We start from the raw sequence: 18,099 nt of genomic DNA on the forward strand, positions 1-18,099 counted from the left end.
CTCTCATCTGTGTTGCAACACACTACTCTTTCTTGAGTTCCGGCCCGGTGAGTCACCACTGGAGCAATCTGAGAATCCCATCGTCAAATATTCGGGAAAACAGCGGACCCTGTTGCCTTGAGAGACTACCACTGGAGTGACACCGAGTGGCACCACTGCGTCCGAAATCCCATCCAATCAATTACAATGTCAAAATAATGCATTACATTCTGGAACTGTATACCTACCTGCCCACAATGCAGCCGGGTTTGTGTGTTTAAGTGTGTTGACATGTTTATATGTTAGCCTGTTAGCCTGTACTATACTGAACTTCTGATTCTAAATTATACATGGGCAACCAGTCCAGTATATAAAAGTATAAAAACCAGTATAAAAATATATATGCCAGTTGAAGCCAGTTCAACTGGCAGCCCAGCCGGGAGCCACATGCGGTCGGGCTAATATCGGAATACTGATATAGACTAGTATGATTTCAGCTGTTCCAATTCCAAACATGCAAACATGAACCGCTTTAATTACTACTTGTATTGTCTTTTTTAATGTAGGCCTATTTGTATTTAAGTTCATAAAGTTAACTTAAGTACCGGTATGCATGTGGTAGCGGTGGCCGAACGGATTGCGGAGCGGTCTTGATACCGGAAAGTCGCCAGTTCGAATCAGCGGTCCGACACGTTAAAATTACCACCGCTGAAGTGCCCTTGAGCAAGGCATTGAACCACTACCATGAAATGTTCTATGAGCAGGGCCTGGCTGGAAACAAGTTCTTGAGCTTAGCCCAGATACCCTGGGTAAAAATAGTAACTTTGCTTTGCTTTGCTTTGAAATGAAATACAACTCTAGCCTACTTTTCCATAAATTCCATAAAATAATAATAATAATAGGCCTAATAATAATCAGGATTCCAATTAAAAAATAGCAGATCTACAAGCTCAAATGTGTGGCACTGTGATGCATTTTGAGCTTGTAGATCGACTATTTTTGCCATAGAATGAGGGCATTCATTGCAAAAAAATAAATATAAAATAAATAAATAAAATACAGAGATAAAGATCAGGTTTCTGCCTGACAGTATACAATGTTAGATTGCTTTACAATCACATTTGTTTCACAGTGTAGTTGTGAATCAATACCGCCCCCATCTGGCGGAGTCAGGTTAATACAACGTGGCCCTCTGGATTGAGTGTGGAAATCAAAGTTGCCCACCCCTGTTCTAATTGCTTTTTGATCCAATTTGGGACAGACAGACAGGCAGGCAGACAGACAGACAGACAGACAGACAGACAGACAGACAGACAGACAGACTGGCCCCACTATATATCTCAGATCTAGGCTACTGCATGCAAAGCCAAATGTGAGATCTCTCAGGTAAAAAAGGTGTAAAGGTAAAAAAAAATCTCTCTCTCTGTCTCTCTCTCTCTCTCTCTGCTCTCTCTCTTACCTCGAAAATACAACGGTTTTACCGGGCGACTTGTCCGGACTTTTTGGGGTGACTTCGCCAGAGATTTTAGGGTGACTTTGTCGGGCTTTGGGGCGACCGTACCGGACGATAGGGGGGGGGGGGGACCATTCTTCGCGGTTGGGGGCGAGGTGGAAAAGCGGCGACCGTACCTGTTACCTTCTGATAAGGGCCTCCTGACTAGTGACTATTCCTGCAACTAAACTTATAACTAAGGGGGATCGGGCATTTGCAGTGGTTGCTCCCACAATTGTGGAACGCCTTTCCCTTTGCGACTACCCAATGTACAGCACTAGTTTTGAAAGGTGCTTTATAAATAAGATGTACTTAATTACTTACTACAGACAGGGTGGTCCTGCTGTTTGAAGCTCCAGTTGGTCTGCAGCCTCTCTGCTCTAAAGAGCTTAACCTGCATAAGAGGCTTTAGTTGACTTGACAGTGAAGCGAGGAGAGTGGAGGAGAGGTGAAGAAGTGCTCCATCCTCAGCCCGGCGTGATGCCATATTACTCATCACCGCCATGTGTGTGCTTCCACTAGTCTCGCTGCCTTCTGCTACGACGTCCCTCCATGACGCCCAGAGCTCAGAGAAGACACCATGCCTGTCTGTCCACGACGTGTGTGGACCGGAACCTCACCTAGTCCTCTAGCAGCAAGGTAAAACTTGTGTGTGTGTGTGTGTGTGTGTGTGTGTGTGTGTGTGTGTGTGTGTGTGTGTGTGTGTGTGTGTGTGTGTGTGTGTGTGTGTGTGTGTGTGTGTGTGTGTCTGTGTGTGAAGGGCAGTGGTGGAAAAAAGTACTCAGTTGTTTATTCTAAGTAAAATTATCAATACTGCAATGTAGAAATACTTTGTTAGTCTGTAAGTCTGGAATAAAAAATGTACTTAAAAGTGCAAAAGTGTTTCCATCAAAATGTACTTAAAGTACCAAAAGTCAAAGTACTCATTATGCAGAATGTCTCATTTCAAAGTTTTCAAATGTATAAAATTATTTTGAAAATAGCCGATCTACAAGCTCACAATGTGTCACATCGCGACGCATTGTGAGCGTGTAGATCGGTTATTTTCAAATGGCTGACATAGTGCTGAAGTGGTCAATGTATGTTTTGTAATAATAATCAAAGTCTACAAAGTAACTAGTAACTAACGTTTTCAAATAGCCTAAATGTAGAGTAAAACTACAATATTTGTCTCTGAGATGTAGTGGAGTAGAAGTAAGAGTATTGGAAATTGGAATTACTCAAGTACAAATACCTCAAAATTGTATACAGTACTTAAGTAAATGTACTTAGTTACTAGTTACTTTACACCACTGAAGCGGTGTTCATTTTGTCGACTAAAAACTTTGACGAAAAATGTTTGTCGACTACTATACCTTTTTTTCACCGACGACAACTAAACACAAACAAGCAAAATCTTGGGGGAAATTTTAAAAATGTGATTATTATTTTAAAAAAAATTCTTTATTTTAACATTTGAACATTTGAACTAAACAAATTCCAACGGCCCCTGGCACAACATATTTTTAGATAGATACAAGGTTTCTGGCCGACACCCACGATTTGGTTAACAACATTTCATACACAAATATTATTAGGCTACCAGTATTAAGCACTAACCTACCATGTCTTCTCTGGGTGTTTCTAGCTGACCAGGAGCCTAATATATAGCTACATGACCCCAGTAATCAGCTTACAGTCCACTCACTGCCAGTCTGCCACATACAGTATCATTCACACTGTTCACTCACTTTAATACCCTGCTAGACACCACCCAGTACAACCAGTGTGCTAATACCCTGCTACACACAGTAACCAGTATGTATGCAGCAGAAGGTCGCCGGAAGCTTGTACTGGGAGCTGACCAGTACAACCACAGTCTGATACCGTTGTACTGGGAGCTGACCAGTACAACCACAGTCTGATGCTTTTGTACTGGGAGCTGACCAGTACAACCACAGTCTAATACTGTTGTATTGAGAGCTGACCAGTACAACCACAGTCTGATACTGTTTCACTGGGAGCTGACCAGTACAACCACAGTCTGATGCTTTTGTACTGGGAGCTGACCAGTACAACCACAGTCTAATACTGTTGTATTGAGAGCTGACCAGTACAACCACAGTCTGATACTGTTTCACTGGGAGCTGACCAGTACAACCACAGTCTGATACGGTTGTACTGGGAGCTGACCAGTACAACCACAGTCTGATACTGTTGTACTGAGAGCTGACCAGTACAACCACTGTCTGATACCGTTGTACTGGTAGCTCTGATACTGTTGTACTGGGAGCTGACCAGTACAACCACAGTCTAATACGGTTGTACTGGGAGCTGACCAGTACAACCACAGTCTAATACTGTTGTATTGAGAGCTGACCAGTACAACCACAGTCTGATACTGTTTCACTGGGAGCTGACCAGTACAACCACAGTCTGATACGGTTGTACTGGGAGCTGACCAGTACAACCACAGTCTGATACTGTTGTACTGAGAGCTGACCAGTACAACCACTGTCTGATACCGTTGTACTGGTAGCTCTGATACTGTTGTACTGGGAGCTGACCAGTACAACCACAGTCTAATACGGTTGTACTGGGAGCTGACCAGTACAACCACAGTCTGATACTGTTGTACTGACCAGTACAACCACAGTCTAATACTGTTGTACGATGGAGCTGTCTGACCAGCACAGCCAGTCTAATACAGTTGCTAACATGGGATTTTAACTATACTTTCTCTAGCCTCTGGATTCTCATACTGTCTCCCTCTGTGATCCTAAACAGTTTTTTGTCCCTCTGGACTACGCTACTGCTTCCTGCCTGAAGCTCTTGTGATTGATTGGATGAGAAGGCGGCGACGGGAAAACACGACCGTCAAGTGACGGCCGAGGCGCCAACATGGCGGTGGGCAGGGTGACGTTCACGCGGGCAGAGCGCGACCGGCTGGCCCAGGCTCTGTGGCTGCTCAACTGGATCTCTGTGCTGACAGGGGTGGTCCTCTTCAGCCTGGGCCTCTTCCTCAAGGTCAGTACCACGGAAAGTATCACAGTGTTGTCGTTGCCAGATTTTGCAAGAGAAACAAGCAAAATCAGGTGTATGAAAACAAACCCCAAAAAATAAGCGACTATTATAGGCCACACAAGCACTTGGAGTTTAAACCTATACCTGTATACAATGTATATATGTGAAAATAGCATCTACGAGCTCACAATGCGACTGTGTTGCAAGCTTGCAGATCTATTTCGCTATTTATCTGATTAGTATCGCTAAATTATTTGGGGGTCTGTGACATGAAAATGTTAACTGGGATTAATCAACACTAGGGAACAAGCAGCTACACTTTATTAATCCATTCAGAACGGGAACCCCTTTTGGTGTTTTAAACATTATGTTATACTTTATCTGTTGAAAAATAGCAGATCTACAAGCTCATACGCCCTTTCCACACCTAAGCGCAAAACGGTCGACAGCCACGCACTTCTTAAGCTCTGCACAGCTTAAATTCCGAGTTTTTAGACAGCTGGTGGATGGAAATTAAGCTCCACCTCCGCGGACGACTTGCGCGGAGGAGAGCGTTTCCGGGAATCTGGCCGTCGCGCAAGTCTTCCGCGGAGGTGGAGCTTAATTTCCATCCACCAGCTGTCTAAAAACTCGGAATTTAAGCTGCGCGCAGCCGAGAACGTGCGCAACTCTTTACATAGTGTGGCAGCACCTATAGCGAGTGCCGCGCTACGAGCTTGCAGGTCTGCTATTTTTGAAAAAAACGTGAAAATGTGGCGCAAATCTTTGAATATATATTCTTTCAGAGCGAACGTTTTTAACTCAAATCTTTGCTTCTATGGGGGTCCCTGGAACAACATATTTTTAGATGGGGTTCGGCGGCCAATTACATGAAATTGACATGAAATATTGAGCACCACTGATACAGAAACAGGATTTAGAAGACATTTTTTTAAATTTCGATGTCAGGCCTAAATGGGCTAACAAGCTACTGCTTCCTCCGCCACTGCTCAAGGTGGAGATCCAGAAGCGGCAGGAAGTGATGTCGGACCAGGAGATCCTGTACGTGCCCCACATGCTCATCTCCACGGGCGTGGTGGCGTGCTGCATCAACTTCCTGGGCGGGAAGATCTGCTACGACTGCGTGGACTCCACCAAGTTCCTGCGCTGGAAGCTGGTCATGCTGCCTTACATAGCCTTCACCTTCGTCTTTACCTTCTGCGTCCTGGTGGGGGCGCTGATGTGCTACAGCATACGCAATCAGCTGGAGGAGTCGTTGTTCGTGGGGCTCCGCAACGCCATGCGTTACTACAAAGGTGAGAACCTCGCATAACCATGCAAGGTTATTTATTATCCACCGGGTTTCCAATGTCCCATAGGCCTCGCATGAATTATGGGCATCACTATCTCGGTAGACTAATTTACACAATTCAGGCATTTAGCAGACGCTCTTATGCAGTGTGACTTACAACAATGAAGGTAATCACATAGACTGTATAGAGACAGACAGACAGTGCTGTAGTGCAGGGGTTCTCAACCCGTGGGTCGCGACCCCTCGGGGGGTCGCCAAATTATTTTAGGGGGTCCCCAAACTATTTTCCAAAAAAAAAGAAAAAAAAAGTTTTTTAAATCTTTATTTTCACGATTTTTCAAAAATAGCAGACCTACAAGCTCATAGCGTGCCACTCGGTGGCGCGCTATGAGCTTGTAGATCTGCTATTTTTCAATAGCTAAATTATAACAATGCTTAAAACACCAAAAGGGGTTCCCGCCCAAAATGGTTTAAGGTTATTGTAGCAGTCAATTTATATTGGGGGTCGGGAGGGGGCGGGGTGGGGGTCCCGAGACATTGCCAAAGCATTTCCGGGGGTCCCCGGCCAAAAACGTTGAGAACCCCTGCTGTAGTGCCTCAGTAAACTAGCCGATCATAGTTACTACCAGGCAAACAGCCAAACAATGGAACTAGCATCTGTGTTAAAATGGCATGCTATCTAAATTACATTCTTAACATTGTGATGAAAGAAAGAAAAAAAAGAAACACGCCTAACTTTAGTCTTTCTCATGTAACAATATGAGAATGAGTGACCAATGTCTACATGGTAGCCATATCTTGGACAGTCAGTCGCTATAGCTTCAGACGAGAAGGTGCCAGGAAGGGATTGTGGGGGATTGATGGGCGGCGGTGGCTCAGGGGTAGAGTGTCTGGATGGCAACCGCAAGGTCGCCAGTTCGAACCCGGGCTCCCCCGGAGTTAGTGTCGAAGTGTCCTTGAGCAAGACACTGAACCCCTAATTGCTCCTGATGTGCTGGTTGGTGCCTTGCATGGTTTCCGCAGCCATCGGTGTACGAGTGTGTGTGTAAATGGGTGAATGTAATGCACAAACTATGTAAAGTGCCTTGGATAAAGGCGCTATATAAATGCACCATTTACCATTGTGTGAAGGGGATGAGGTGGAGTCTGAAGAGGCGAGTCTTCAGATTACGTCGGACAATTGTAACAGTCTGCACCGCAGTTCTGACTGCAATGGGGTGTTTGTAAGTGTAATTAAATGGTGCATTTATATAGCTCCTTTATCCAAGGCGCTTCACATAGATTGTGCATTACATTCACCCATTCACACACACACATTCACACACCGATGGCAGCGGAAACCATGCAAGGCACGAACCAGCACATCAGGAGCAATTTGGGGTTCAGTGTCTTGCTCAAGGACACTTTGACACTAACTCTGTCTTTGTTGTCATGTCCTGTGTAGACACAGACACTCCGGGCCGGTGCTTTCTGAAGAGGACAGTGGACGTGCTGCAGATGCAGTTCGAATGCTGTGGGAACAGCGGCTATAAGGACTGGCTGTCCATCCAGTGGATCAGCAGCAGATACCTGGACATGACCGACAACCACGTCCAAGAGTACGTTCTCCATTCTCCATGGAGAACGTTTGTTGTGCGGTTGGATTAAGAGCGTCTGCTAAATGCCTAAATTGTAAATTGTAAATTGTTGTGCGGTTGGAAATGCTCTTCAGTGGTGGAAAAAGTACTGCATTGTTTTACTTAAGTAAAAGTACCAATTTAGAACATAGAACTACTTCGTTACAAGTGAAAGTATACGGAAAATGTACTTGAGTAAAAGTATCGGCATCAAAATGTATGTAAAGTATTAAAAGTAAAAGTATTCATATTGCAGAATGTCCCATTTCACAAGTTCAAAATGTGTAGAAAATCTATTGGAAATAGCCGCATTGAGAGCTTGTAGATCAGCTATTTTCAAATGGCCAAAATGTATAGGGTTGAAGTGGTTAATGTATGTTTTCTAATCAAAATGAAAATCTCCAAAGTAACTAGTAACTAAAGTTTTCAAATAATTGTAGTGGAGTAAAAGTACACATTTTGTCTCTGAGATGTAGTGGAGTAGAAGTAAAAGTACTGGAAATTGGAAATACCTCAAAATTGTACTTAAGTGTCTGTCTGTCTGTCTGTCTGTCTGTCTGTCTGTCTGTCTGTCTGTCTGTCTGTCTGTCTGTCTGTCTGTCTGTCTGTCTGTCTGTCTGTCTGTCTGTCTGTCCAGTCGTCTCCATAGCAACGTGGCGGGCCAGTATTTGACAGACGGCGTCCCGTTCAGCTGCTGCAGCACCTACTCGCCGCGCCCCTGCATCCAGCAGCACGTCACCAACGACTCCGCCCACTTCAACTACCACCACCAATCAGAGCAGCTGAACCTGTGGCGTCGGGGCTGTCGCCAGGTGCTGCTCGACCACTACACCGGCATCATGCAGTCCATTGGCTTCATCGTCTCCATCATCTGGCTGTTTGAGGTACTGCAGGTGTCGTTACACTAATAGCGATAGACCATATGCACACCGCGGCCATACCTGTATAAGTTAATGGCAGGGTGGTAACTAGGTGCAATTTCCCATTGACATAGGCCTATGCAGTGTTTGCTTCATTTAGCAGACGCACAAGAGCAATAATCATACGTAGCTAAGAACAGTGGAATATCTATATAATGAAACTATGCGTATACACTATAGAGTTCCATGTCTACATAAAATTCTATCTAAGCCTTTGCATACGCCTGTAAGGTCGTCGAGGCTGGGGCAAGTACTATGGCAAGTGCTATGGGCTAAGTTGGAGTCTGAAGGGGGTGGATTTTCAGACTACGGCGGAAGATAGGGAGTGGAAGTGCAATCCATAAGATGTGTCACAGTGTTGTTTTCGTCGACTAAAACCAAGACAAAAAATGTTCGTCGACCTGTTTTCACTGACAAAAACTAAATGGAAACTAAATGAAGACTAAGCTTTGATGACTAAAACTAAGACTAAATATAAAAACTAGACTAAAATGTTAGGAAGGGACTAGTGGACAGGAGATCCAGTATAAGTTATTTTACAATTAGTTGCATGCTGAAAATAGACGATCTACAAACCCACAACGTGTCACGCTGCGACGCGTTGTGGGCTTGTAGATCGTCTATTTATAGCAAGTGAAAAAAAAACTGTCATTACGACGGCATCAAGGCCCGCCAAAATACATTTTGTTCGACTAAATCAACTGTAGATTTAGTCGACTAAAATCTTATGATATTTAGTCTACTAAAACTAGACTAACACTAAAACATTTCAGGTGACTAAAATGTGACTGAAACCAAATGAAAACTACTCAAGAGACTATGGCCTCAGTCACACTATTGAGACGGCTGTCTTGTCTGTGTCTTGTGTCTTGTCCATGTTTAATGGCCCCCCCAATGCATTTCCAATGGAAGTCACATGGTTTCACCAAACATTTTGGTTTGATGTTTGTGTTGTGCCCCCCTCCCCCCCATCAAACAAAAATGTTTGGTGAAACCTTCCATTTGGAAATGCATTGGGGCGGCCATTAAACACGGACAAGACACAAGACACGGACAAGACGGGTGTTTTATAGGTGTGACTGAGGCCAATGACTAAAACTAAAATCAAAATTTGCTGCCAAAAACAACACTGATGTGTCACGTGTGTTTTGTCCAATGTCACCACGATGCAGCTGCTCGTCCTGACGGGCGTGCGCTACCTGCAGACGGCCCTGGAGAACGTGGTGCGCCTGGGCGGAGACCCCGACTTGCAGTCGGACGGCTGGATCCTGGAGAGCAGCCTGGCGGAGACGGCCCGCCACAACTTCAACATCATCAAGAGCCTGGGCAAGTGCTACCAGGTGGAGGACCACGAGGACCCCAACATCAACGTCCCCAACCCGGGACCGTCCCCCGTGGAAGTGCCTTCCAGACAGCAGCAGCAGCCTGTCTGAGGACGACGACCAAGGACTATTGAAAGAGGACAGGAAGCGAAGACCGTACGGTGGACTCCATGTTGCTCCCTGGATGGAAAGAAACAATGGGCTATATGCAGCCAACACTTCCGCGTTCAGCTTCCTTGGTCTCTATTGCGCTTGTTTCTTTCCTTCCAGGGAGCAACATGTCGCTTGCCGTCCTCTTTCAATAGTCCTTGACGACGACCAGGATGTCATGGCCAGGGTTCCTATATATCCCTCATGGATTGGTTCTGTTCCCTAATGCACTGGTTCCCAAACATTGGGTCGGGACCCATTTGTGGACCATGAACGGACACATTTGTATGGGTCCCTTAATTTTATTTTTGTTTCCTTGTTTTTTTTGTTTTTTTAATTATTATTGTTTCAAAACATTTTCAAAAAACATTCCCAAAAGGCTAATTAATGAATGAATTAAAATGCAATAATTTCATGAAGAAATCCGAAATAATCGAAGAAATTCCATTAATTAGGAAACAAATGTTTAAGAAGTATAGTGAAAATAGCCGATCTACAAGCTCACAACGTGACGGTTTGCGTCGCGTTGTGAGCTTGTAGATCTGCTATTTTCACTAGTTTGGGTCCCGGGCAAAGGTCTCATTTCTTTTTTGGGTCTTGAGCAAAAAAGTTTCCGAACCACATGCCCTAATGGATACAGCAGGTCGATGCTCGGAGCAGAGAGCAGACAGACCGATTATTTGTAGACAAACAGGCTTCTAAGATGTCTCTGGGCACACACTGTAAAAAATGCTTTGGAAAATCCTTCAAGTACATTTTGAATTCTGGACTTTTACTTGATACCGCAATGTACGTCTACATTGAGTACTGTTTTCCACCACCGTCTGTATCCGCTGTGTAAAAGGGATTCCCTACAGAGATGTACGAGCACTCACTTTGCGTGTCTCACACGAGTCACGACGACTGGAGGGCAGGATTTTTATCTCTTACAAACTGCAGAAAGCAAGGAATATATACCATATTTCAAGAAAGAGATATCACGGTAAACATCCTAATGCTGGGAGGAAAACTATCTGCAGCTGAACATTTTATCGAATTCAAGTTTTACATGTGAGTGTCGTGACTTATTTTCCATGGCGCCTTATGATCAGTCAGGCTCTTTTGCAACCTGCCTGCGTGATACGAGAGTGATGTGGTCTGATAAAGGATCAATTGGAGCCAGTTCCATTGGAACTTAGTGGGTAATAACACTTTTGTATGGGAAATATATTCAATAATAAAAATGTAAACTTTATGTTCAATCTTGCTCCTGCTGACCTCACTGGAAAATAACCGTGCCAAACAAGATGGACGACAGGATGAGGTTGTTTCAGTAGTGTCTCTTTTTTATGCTATGTTCACACTGGCAGCTACAAAGCCACAGGTCACCATTCATTTCCAATGGGAGACAGCAACATGAAGATTACAAAGCTACAGGCTACCATCCATTTTCAATGGGAGACAGCAACATGAAGGTACAAAGCTACAGGCTACCATACATTTTCAATGGGAGACAGCAACATGAAGATTACAAAGCTACAGGCTACCATCCATTTTCAATGGGAGACAGCAACATGAAGGTACAAAGCTACAGGCTACCATACATTTTCAATGGGAGACAGCAACATGAAGATTACAAAGATACAGGCTACCATCCATTTTCAATGGAAGACAGCAACATGAAGATTACAAAGATACAGGCTACCATCCATTTTCAATGGGAGACAGCAACATGAAGATTACAAAGATACAGGCTACCCTTCATTCTCAATGGAAGCCAGCAACATAAAGATACAATTAAGCTCAGGGGTGTCCAGTGCCAGGTTTTACAGTAGTCGGGGCCCCTGGGCTAGACCAAATGTCACGACCACCCCTGACAATTTGGGGTGTTTTGGTTTAATTTTGGTATAATTTTGGGGTACCCAGCCTGCCTAAAAGAGGCAGACAGACAGACAGACAGACAGACAGAGAGACTAGTCGCTGTCCATGGTGCTGAATGAGAGGGGGTTAACCCATGGGTTCACCTACATTTTCCTAAATGTAAAATCTATAGGCCTATAGATAGGAACCAAATGGACCCTTATGGGTCTGTAACTTAGAGAGTGTTCCATTTGTAAGTTGAATCAACATTGATTTTACAATATAAATCGGAGTCCCAGAGATAAAAATGCCATTAAATGGGGGCCCGTATAGACTTGAAAAAAGTTCCCAAAGGAAGACTTTACTTTGACGTGAAGTCCTCATCAGTAGCTCTGTTTACATCCGACTGTCACTTTGATCAGAGGTTCTCAACATGTGGGTCGCGAGCACTCGGGGGGTCGCCAAATTGTTTCCGGGGGGCGCCAGATTATTTTCTGAATGTGTAAAAAAGAAATGCAACTAAATGGCTGGAAAATGGAAATTAAGAGTTTACATAATGGATAAACTTTCCATAATGATTATATCTGGTTTTGGTGTTTATTTGTCTCATGTCTCTTGGGGGTCACAAGAAATGGCCAAAGCTGTTGTTAATAAATTATGTTTCAGAAACTAAAATTGTTGTATGAGTTTAATACCATTTAATAACTCTGCAGCCCACTTACTTTCTAGCTCAGCTGGTTGTGCTGACTTTAATATTTTCTATGGCTTTTATGTGGTTAATTCACTGTTTGACTTTATTTATGTAACTCTTTTTCCATAGCCAAACCTATACTTCTGCAGACTGCATGGCAGAAAGGGGTTACTACCATGTAACATGGCCATTTTCCATTGGCTTATTGAGAGCTCAGCCCTCACCTACCTTGCATATAAATACATCCCCAAATGCTGCCATTGTATGACTCTGATGAAGATCATTTAGGTCGAAAAAACGTTAGTAATTTGTTTTTATACTAGCACCTAAATAAAGGGCTTGAATTGCATCCTCTCCTTCGAGAATTTGTCCATGTTTGTTCTATAGGTGGGTGTTACCAGATTGTTGTTATCGCTCACTCTAGTAGGCCTATTGTGGCTGTGTGGAGGTAAACCGTAGTTAGTACAATCTAACAAGATATGCTAAAAGGATAATGAAAGCCATTGTGTCCATTGTGGTTGTACAAAATCCCCTCACTCTCTAGCTGAGAGTGGGGTGGAGTGGGAGCTGAATATAGCACCGAAGTCTGACGTCAATATCGGTAGAGGGCGCAAATCCACGGGTTCATGTACTTTTTATTTGCATTGTAATCCCCATAGTGGGATTTTAGATCGCCTCATATAATAACTGTTTTTGAAAAATAAACAAATCATCCAGGCCGCTTCACTCATATGGATATGAAGAATCAACTGACTGAGAGAAAACGCTATTGTTACTGCTACTGAATTAGTTAAATTTTCGCTAGAAATATACTCATAACATATATGAGTGACTGACTGTTGCAAACAACAGAGACACCTCCCTGACAATAACGCAGAGACAGCTTTTTTATTGTTGGAACACAATGCTTATATGAAACAATTTTAAGATGAGCCCATGTTATTCTCCATAGAGAAATTACTTCCGTGAACCAGGGGAATCGAGGGGATGAGCGAGTGACGTCAGGACTTCGGCTCTCTGTACCTCATTCCTCATCTAGTGGTGGGTGGGGCCCTATACTAATTAGGCACACCTGTGGCTGGCACAGGCGGTAACTACTCCCCCTCCTCCCAGCAGCCGGCCTCCTACCAGTACAGCTCCTCCACCCAGCTACCGGCCTCCTACCAGTACAGCTCCTCCCAGCAACCGGCCTCCTACCAGTTAATTAATTAGGCACACCTGTGGCTGGCACAGGCGGTAACTACTCCCCCTCCTCCCAGCAACCGGTCTCCAACCAGTACAGCTCCTCCTCCCAGCAACCGGCCTCCTACCAGTATTAATTAGGCACACCTGTGGCTGGCCTATATAGGCACAGGCGGTAACCTCACAAACATTGTGCCTTCTATCAGAAGTATTGCAGGAACCCTGAACGTTGTGCCACAAGTTGATGCATTATGTAAGTTTGCTCCTTTCTGTTGTCCTTCTGAGTATTTGTTGATTTCTTCAAGTTGATGCATCATGTAAGTTTTCTCCTTTCTGTTGTCCTTCTGAGTATTTGTTGATTTCTTCAAGTTGATGCATCATGTAAGTTTTCTCCTTTCTGTTGTCCTTTTGAGTATTTGTTGATTGCTTATGCCTAAGTTTGTTTGTGCCTTTGTTTTCTGCACTGATACCTTGTTTCCTTTCTTCAGTTAAAAATCATCATGTCCAACATCATTCATTCACCATTCTGAATAAATATACCATGTGCTCTAATAGGCAGCGTCGCGTCTCCGTCACCGTCAGGGAATGTTCCCTTTTTAATCAATGAAGGGTGGCTCCACTGCCCGCGTGACGCGTGCATTCAAATTGAACCGGTGCGTTTTTTGACGCACGCGACGGAGACGCAACGCGTCCGGTGGAGCCCTGGTGTTAGGGTGTATGTACAACCAGCAAACGTCCTCTATTACTTAGGGTGCACTCACACGGTTAATGCAATTCTCTGTGCTCGTTGGATCAATGCTGTGTTGTGTCATGGCCGCCCAATGCATTTCCAATGGAGGTCACATGGTTTGACACAACATAGGGGGAGGGGTCTGTTGTATCGCTTTCAGCTGTGTTTCGACTGCGCCCCTCCCCCTCATACAACACAATGTTGTGTCAAACCATGTGACCTCCATTGGAAATGCATTGGGCGGCCATGACACAACACAGCATTGATCCAACGAGCACAGAGAATTGCATTAACCGTGTGAGTGCACCCTTAGACATACTGTACATCCAGCAAACATCCCTTTACCAACCAACTTTCAGTGGTCAGATGACAATGCAAACTAGATGGGAAATGGCATTATATAATGTGTATCAACCAGTGTACAACTGCATATCCCTGACCCAACCGGCTGTATTTTAGCTTGACTTTTTATCCTGCTATACTGCAAATGTCTTTTACTTTCAGGGCTCCAAAGGGGCAACTACAGAGCAATAGCAGTGATGATCTCGGTGTGCTTGGTCCATGGAGGAGTGGGGCCTCCCAGACTACTCAGCCAGCCCAGGATTACATTCAGATTCAGATTCCTTTATTTGCCATTGTGTAAAACACAGGGATTTGCTTTGGCATTTGCGTGTGTGCATTCTATTTTCCTTTTTTCACATGACGTTAGACATTAGATAATTGACACTGCAGGTGAAAAAATGGGTTGCAAAATCGTGGGATAAAAATGAATAGAGAGAAGGAAAAAAAAGAATACCTTACTACTAAAGTAGTTGTATGCCTATTACGTATTAATGCCTGCCAGTCACTGACTTTTGTATGCACAGCGGGAGGGAGGAGTTAACTTGGGTGTGATCTAGGCCCTAAAAACCAGTCCGGCTGTACAGTTAGCTGTTCGTCAGCAGGCAGAAGAGAGAGCGGTGGGCTATTTCCGCGACTGGCTCACCAACGTAGTAGAAGGCATGTGTCACACTTTAGTATCTGCAATGAAAATGGCAACTGAACATAATTCACAACCAATGACGCAGTGATGCTGTATAAAATATCTGTGCCACTTTAAGTGCACTCAAACATCACATCTTTACTTTTTACAGGTGGAGACGCAGTCCTACTTGTGGACGGGGAGGAGCCCGTCCTGGTGTCTTTGGAGGACGTTATTATTATTATCATTAAAAAAAATTCAACCGGTGGCAATTGCTGGAAGTGTAGGAAGTGTAAATCTAAATGCATTTGTCTCATCATGAGTGAGGAACATCCTTTCTTTACAAGAAAAACAGTTTGGACACTGTGTTGCTTGTGTAAAAACAGACAAAGTTTTGCGATGCCCATTGAAAAGTGAGTATGATAATAAAGGATACCAGTTTACGAGTCATTTGGCGCCAAGTTGTTCGCAAACATGAAGTGCGTGCCCGGAGGGGGGCCGCCATATTTCGACCCCTGCATTGACCAGCCAATCACAATCATGGTCCCGCTTAATAAGCCATATGATGGGCCAATGCTGCATAGCAGGGCTCGCAATATCGTGGAAAGAACTGTAGTGAACTAAACTTAAATCCTCAATTCCAATAATCTGAATCCCTACAAGTTGTCATGGCCTTCCAACCACTTAAACAACAAGGTCAAGCACTCCCAGACACACTCCGTGACAAAACAAAGTTCCTTTCCTCAATCCGTCCCAGAGGAGCAGACTGCCCCCCCCCCCCCGAGCGCGAACAATGAGGCCATGATCTAGCTCGCCATTATTTGTAGTGTACTGCCATTATTTGTCTTATATTGAGTGTCCAGGAAGCACTTTTTACCCTGTTGCATAAATGATTGGAGAGGCCAGGCGTGTCCTTATTTCTGTATCATTTTATTAAGGACAAAGCTTAGTTACCAAATTCATGATCAGTCCACTCCAGAGCCATCCTAGAGCAGTCCCCGCATAGCTGTCCCCGATCTCATCTGGAACCTGGCTATAGATCTCACTCTGACTGACTCTGTTGATTCTCCCTGGATTCTGGATCTCCGCACATTTGAGACCCTCTTTATAATTATCCAAATAGTGCGTGTAGGGTGTGCACCCCAAAGCCCTTGTATGTGTGTACGCACTACGCACGTGCATGTGCGTCCCCAAATGTGTCTAAACCACCGCATACTAAGTAGATGGTCACTTCTATAGATTATTAACACAATGGTATCCACGGTTCAATACAATAGCCTTTACAATTTCATAGCAGACCTTTTCAATTGATCACATAGGCCCTTCTTGGAATGTGGCTGTGGGCCAGCTAATATCAAGCCTCTCAGAGCTCACATGCAGAAACTCAGCTAGTGAAGGTTTGTCCTACACAAACAGTATATGACATTATACAACATTATATGGATATTTCATCGTAATGTGGCTCTGTAATATACGACAGAACTTTTGGCCTCATGACGGCATGCTGGCGATCCACCTTATCCGAGGCACTGGAGGTCCTTGTCTCAGAGGTTGTCTTGGCCTGTGCTTTCCTCCACAATATTTGTTTGGCCAATGGTGATGTGACTGTCAGCCCAAAGAGCCGCGGACTGAAGAGCCTGGTCCCCCTGCTCCACTTGACCAGGACACCGGGAGAGCAGTGGGAACCACATCAGAGACACCGGGGACAGGGAGAACACTGTGAACCACATCAGAGAACAAACGTGTGCCCAGATATTGGAACCTAGGCAGCCACACAGACTATTGGCAGACCATGATTATGCCAACATTTTGTTTTGTTTGTTGTGAATGCATTGTGGACTCAGAGAACCCACCACAAATAAGATTTGCAGTTAAAAATGTATGTTGTGGAAATAAAGCTATCAACTAATGGCATTACTGCCTTCTGTGATTTGTTTACGATAGATATAAAAGCATTCTTCATACTCAAGAGTGACTGTGAAAAGGCTCTAACGGCCAAGGTTCCAAAAAGTTGACGAGTCCACGATGCAGTTTTTTGTTTTAACCTCCAAACATGCAGAATCATACAAAACAAAAACAAAACAAAAAAGACTGGCCAAAACAGAGCTTCAAATAACAGAACTTATGAACACTTGACAGCTAACTAAATGAAACAATCCAGGAATTTAAGAAACTACAGTAGTAAGGAAAACCTTCTGCAAAGGCCCTGGTAGCTCTCCCCTGGATGTTTTCAGTTCACAGTGAGGCAAACCATCACCTGATTGCTAATTGGTAACTCTTATAACTTAACCAATTATAACTTAACCAAGGCCCATAAGTTCACAGATATTGAAGTTATAAACATAATCAATAATGTTTCCCATGCAGGTGCCAATTCCTTCACAGATAATAATAAAGCCCAAAACATGATACCAACACACACCCCTCTCTACTCTCTGCTTGGCCCTACCAACACACACCCCTCTCTACTCTCTGCTTGGCCCTACCAACACACACCCCTCTATACTCTCTGCTTGGCCCTACCAACACACACCCCTCTATACTCTCTGCTTGGCCCTACCAACACACACCCCTCTCTACTCTCTGCTTGGCCCTACCAACACACACCCCTCTCTACTCTCTGCTTGGCCCTACCAACACACACCCCTCTATACTCTCTGCTTGGCCCTACCAACACACACCCCTCTCTACTCTCTGCTTGGCCCATTTCAATCAACAGGTTTGCCAGCATTGCAGAGGAGAGACAGGTGACCCCATAAACAATTCAACTTCCCCAGACAATGTCAATAAACAAATGTTTAAAACAATTTGAGTCATCCTGTTGAGATGGTTTTCTGATATACACCTAGGAAAACATGCAACGCCGCACATCAAAACCTTTGCATGTGTGCAATCTTACTGTCTATGCTCCCCACTGCCCACT

At 44.2% G+C, this 18,099-nt stretch overlaps 1 protein-coding gene across 1 annotated transcript; it reads left to right on the top strand.

The window, feature by feature from the left end:
• Positions 1–4,351: 4,351 nt before the first annotated feature.
• On the top strand, positions 4,352–13,515 carry LOC306941112 (photoreceptor outer segment membrane glycoprotein 2-like; the record flags this gene model as incomplete). Its single annotated transcript, XM_079526427.1, has 6 exons — positions 4,352–4,477; positions 5,469–5,769; positions 7,210–7,363; positions 8,019–8,265; positions 9,474–9,728; positions 13,417–13,515. The coding sequence occupies 6 exons, from the start codon at positions 4,352–4,354 to the stop codon at positions 13,513–13,515; spliced, it is 1,182 nt and encodes a 393-aa protein (XP_079382553.1).
• Between the last annotated feature and the right edge of the window lie 4,584 nt (positions 13,516–18,099).

Source organism: Electrona antarctica (assembly GCF_951216825.1).
Source record: "Electrona antarctica genome assembly, chromosome: 17".
NCBI lineage: Eukaryota > Metazoa > Chordata > Actinopteri > Myctophiformes > Myctophidae > Electrona > Electrona antarctica.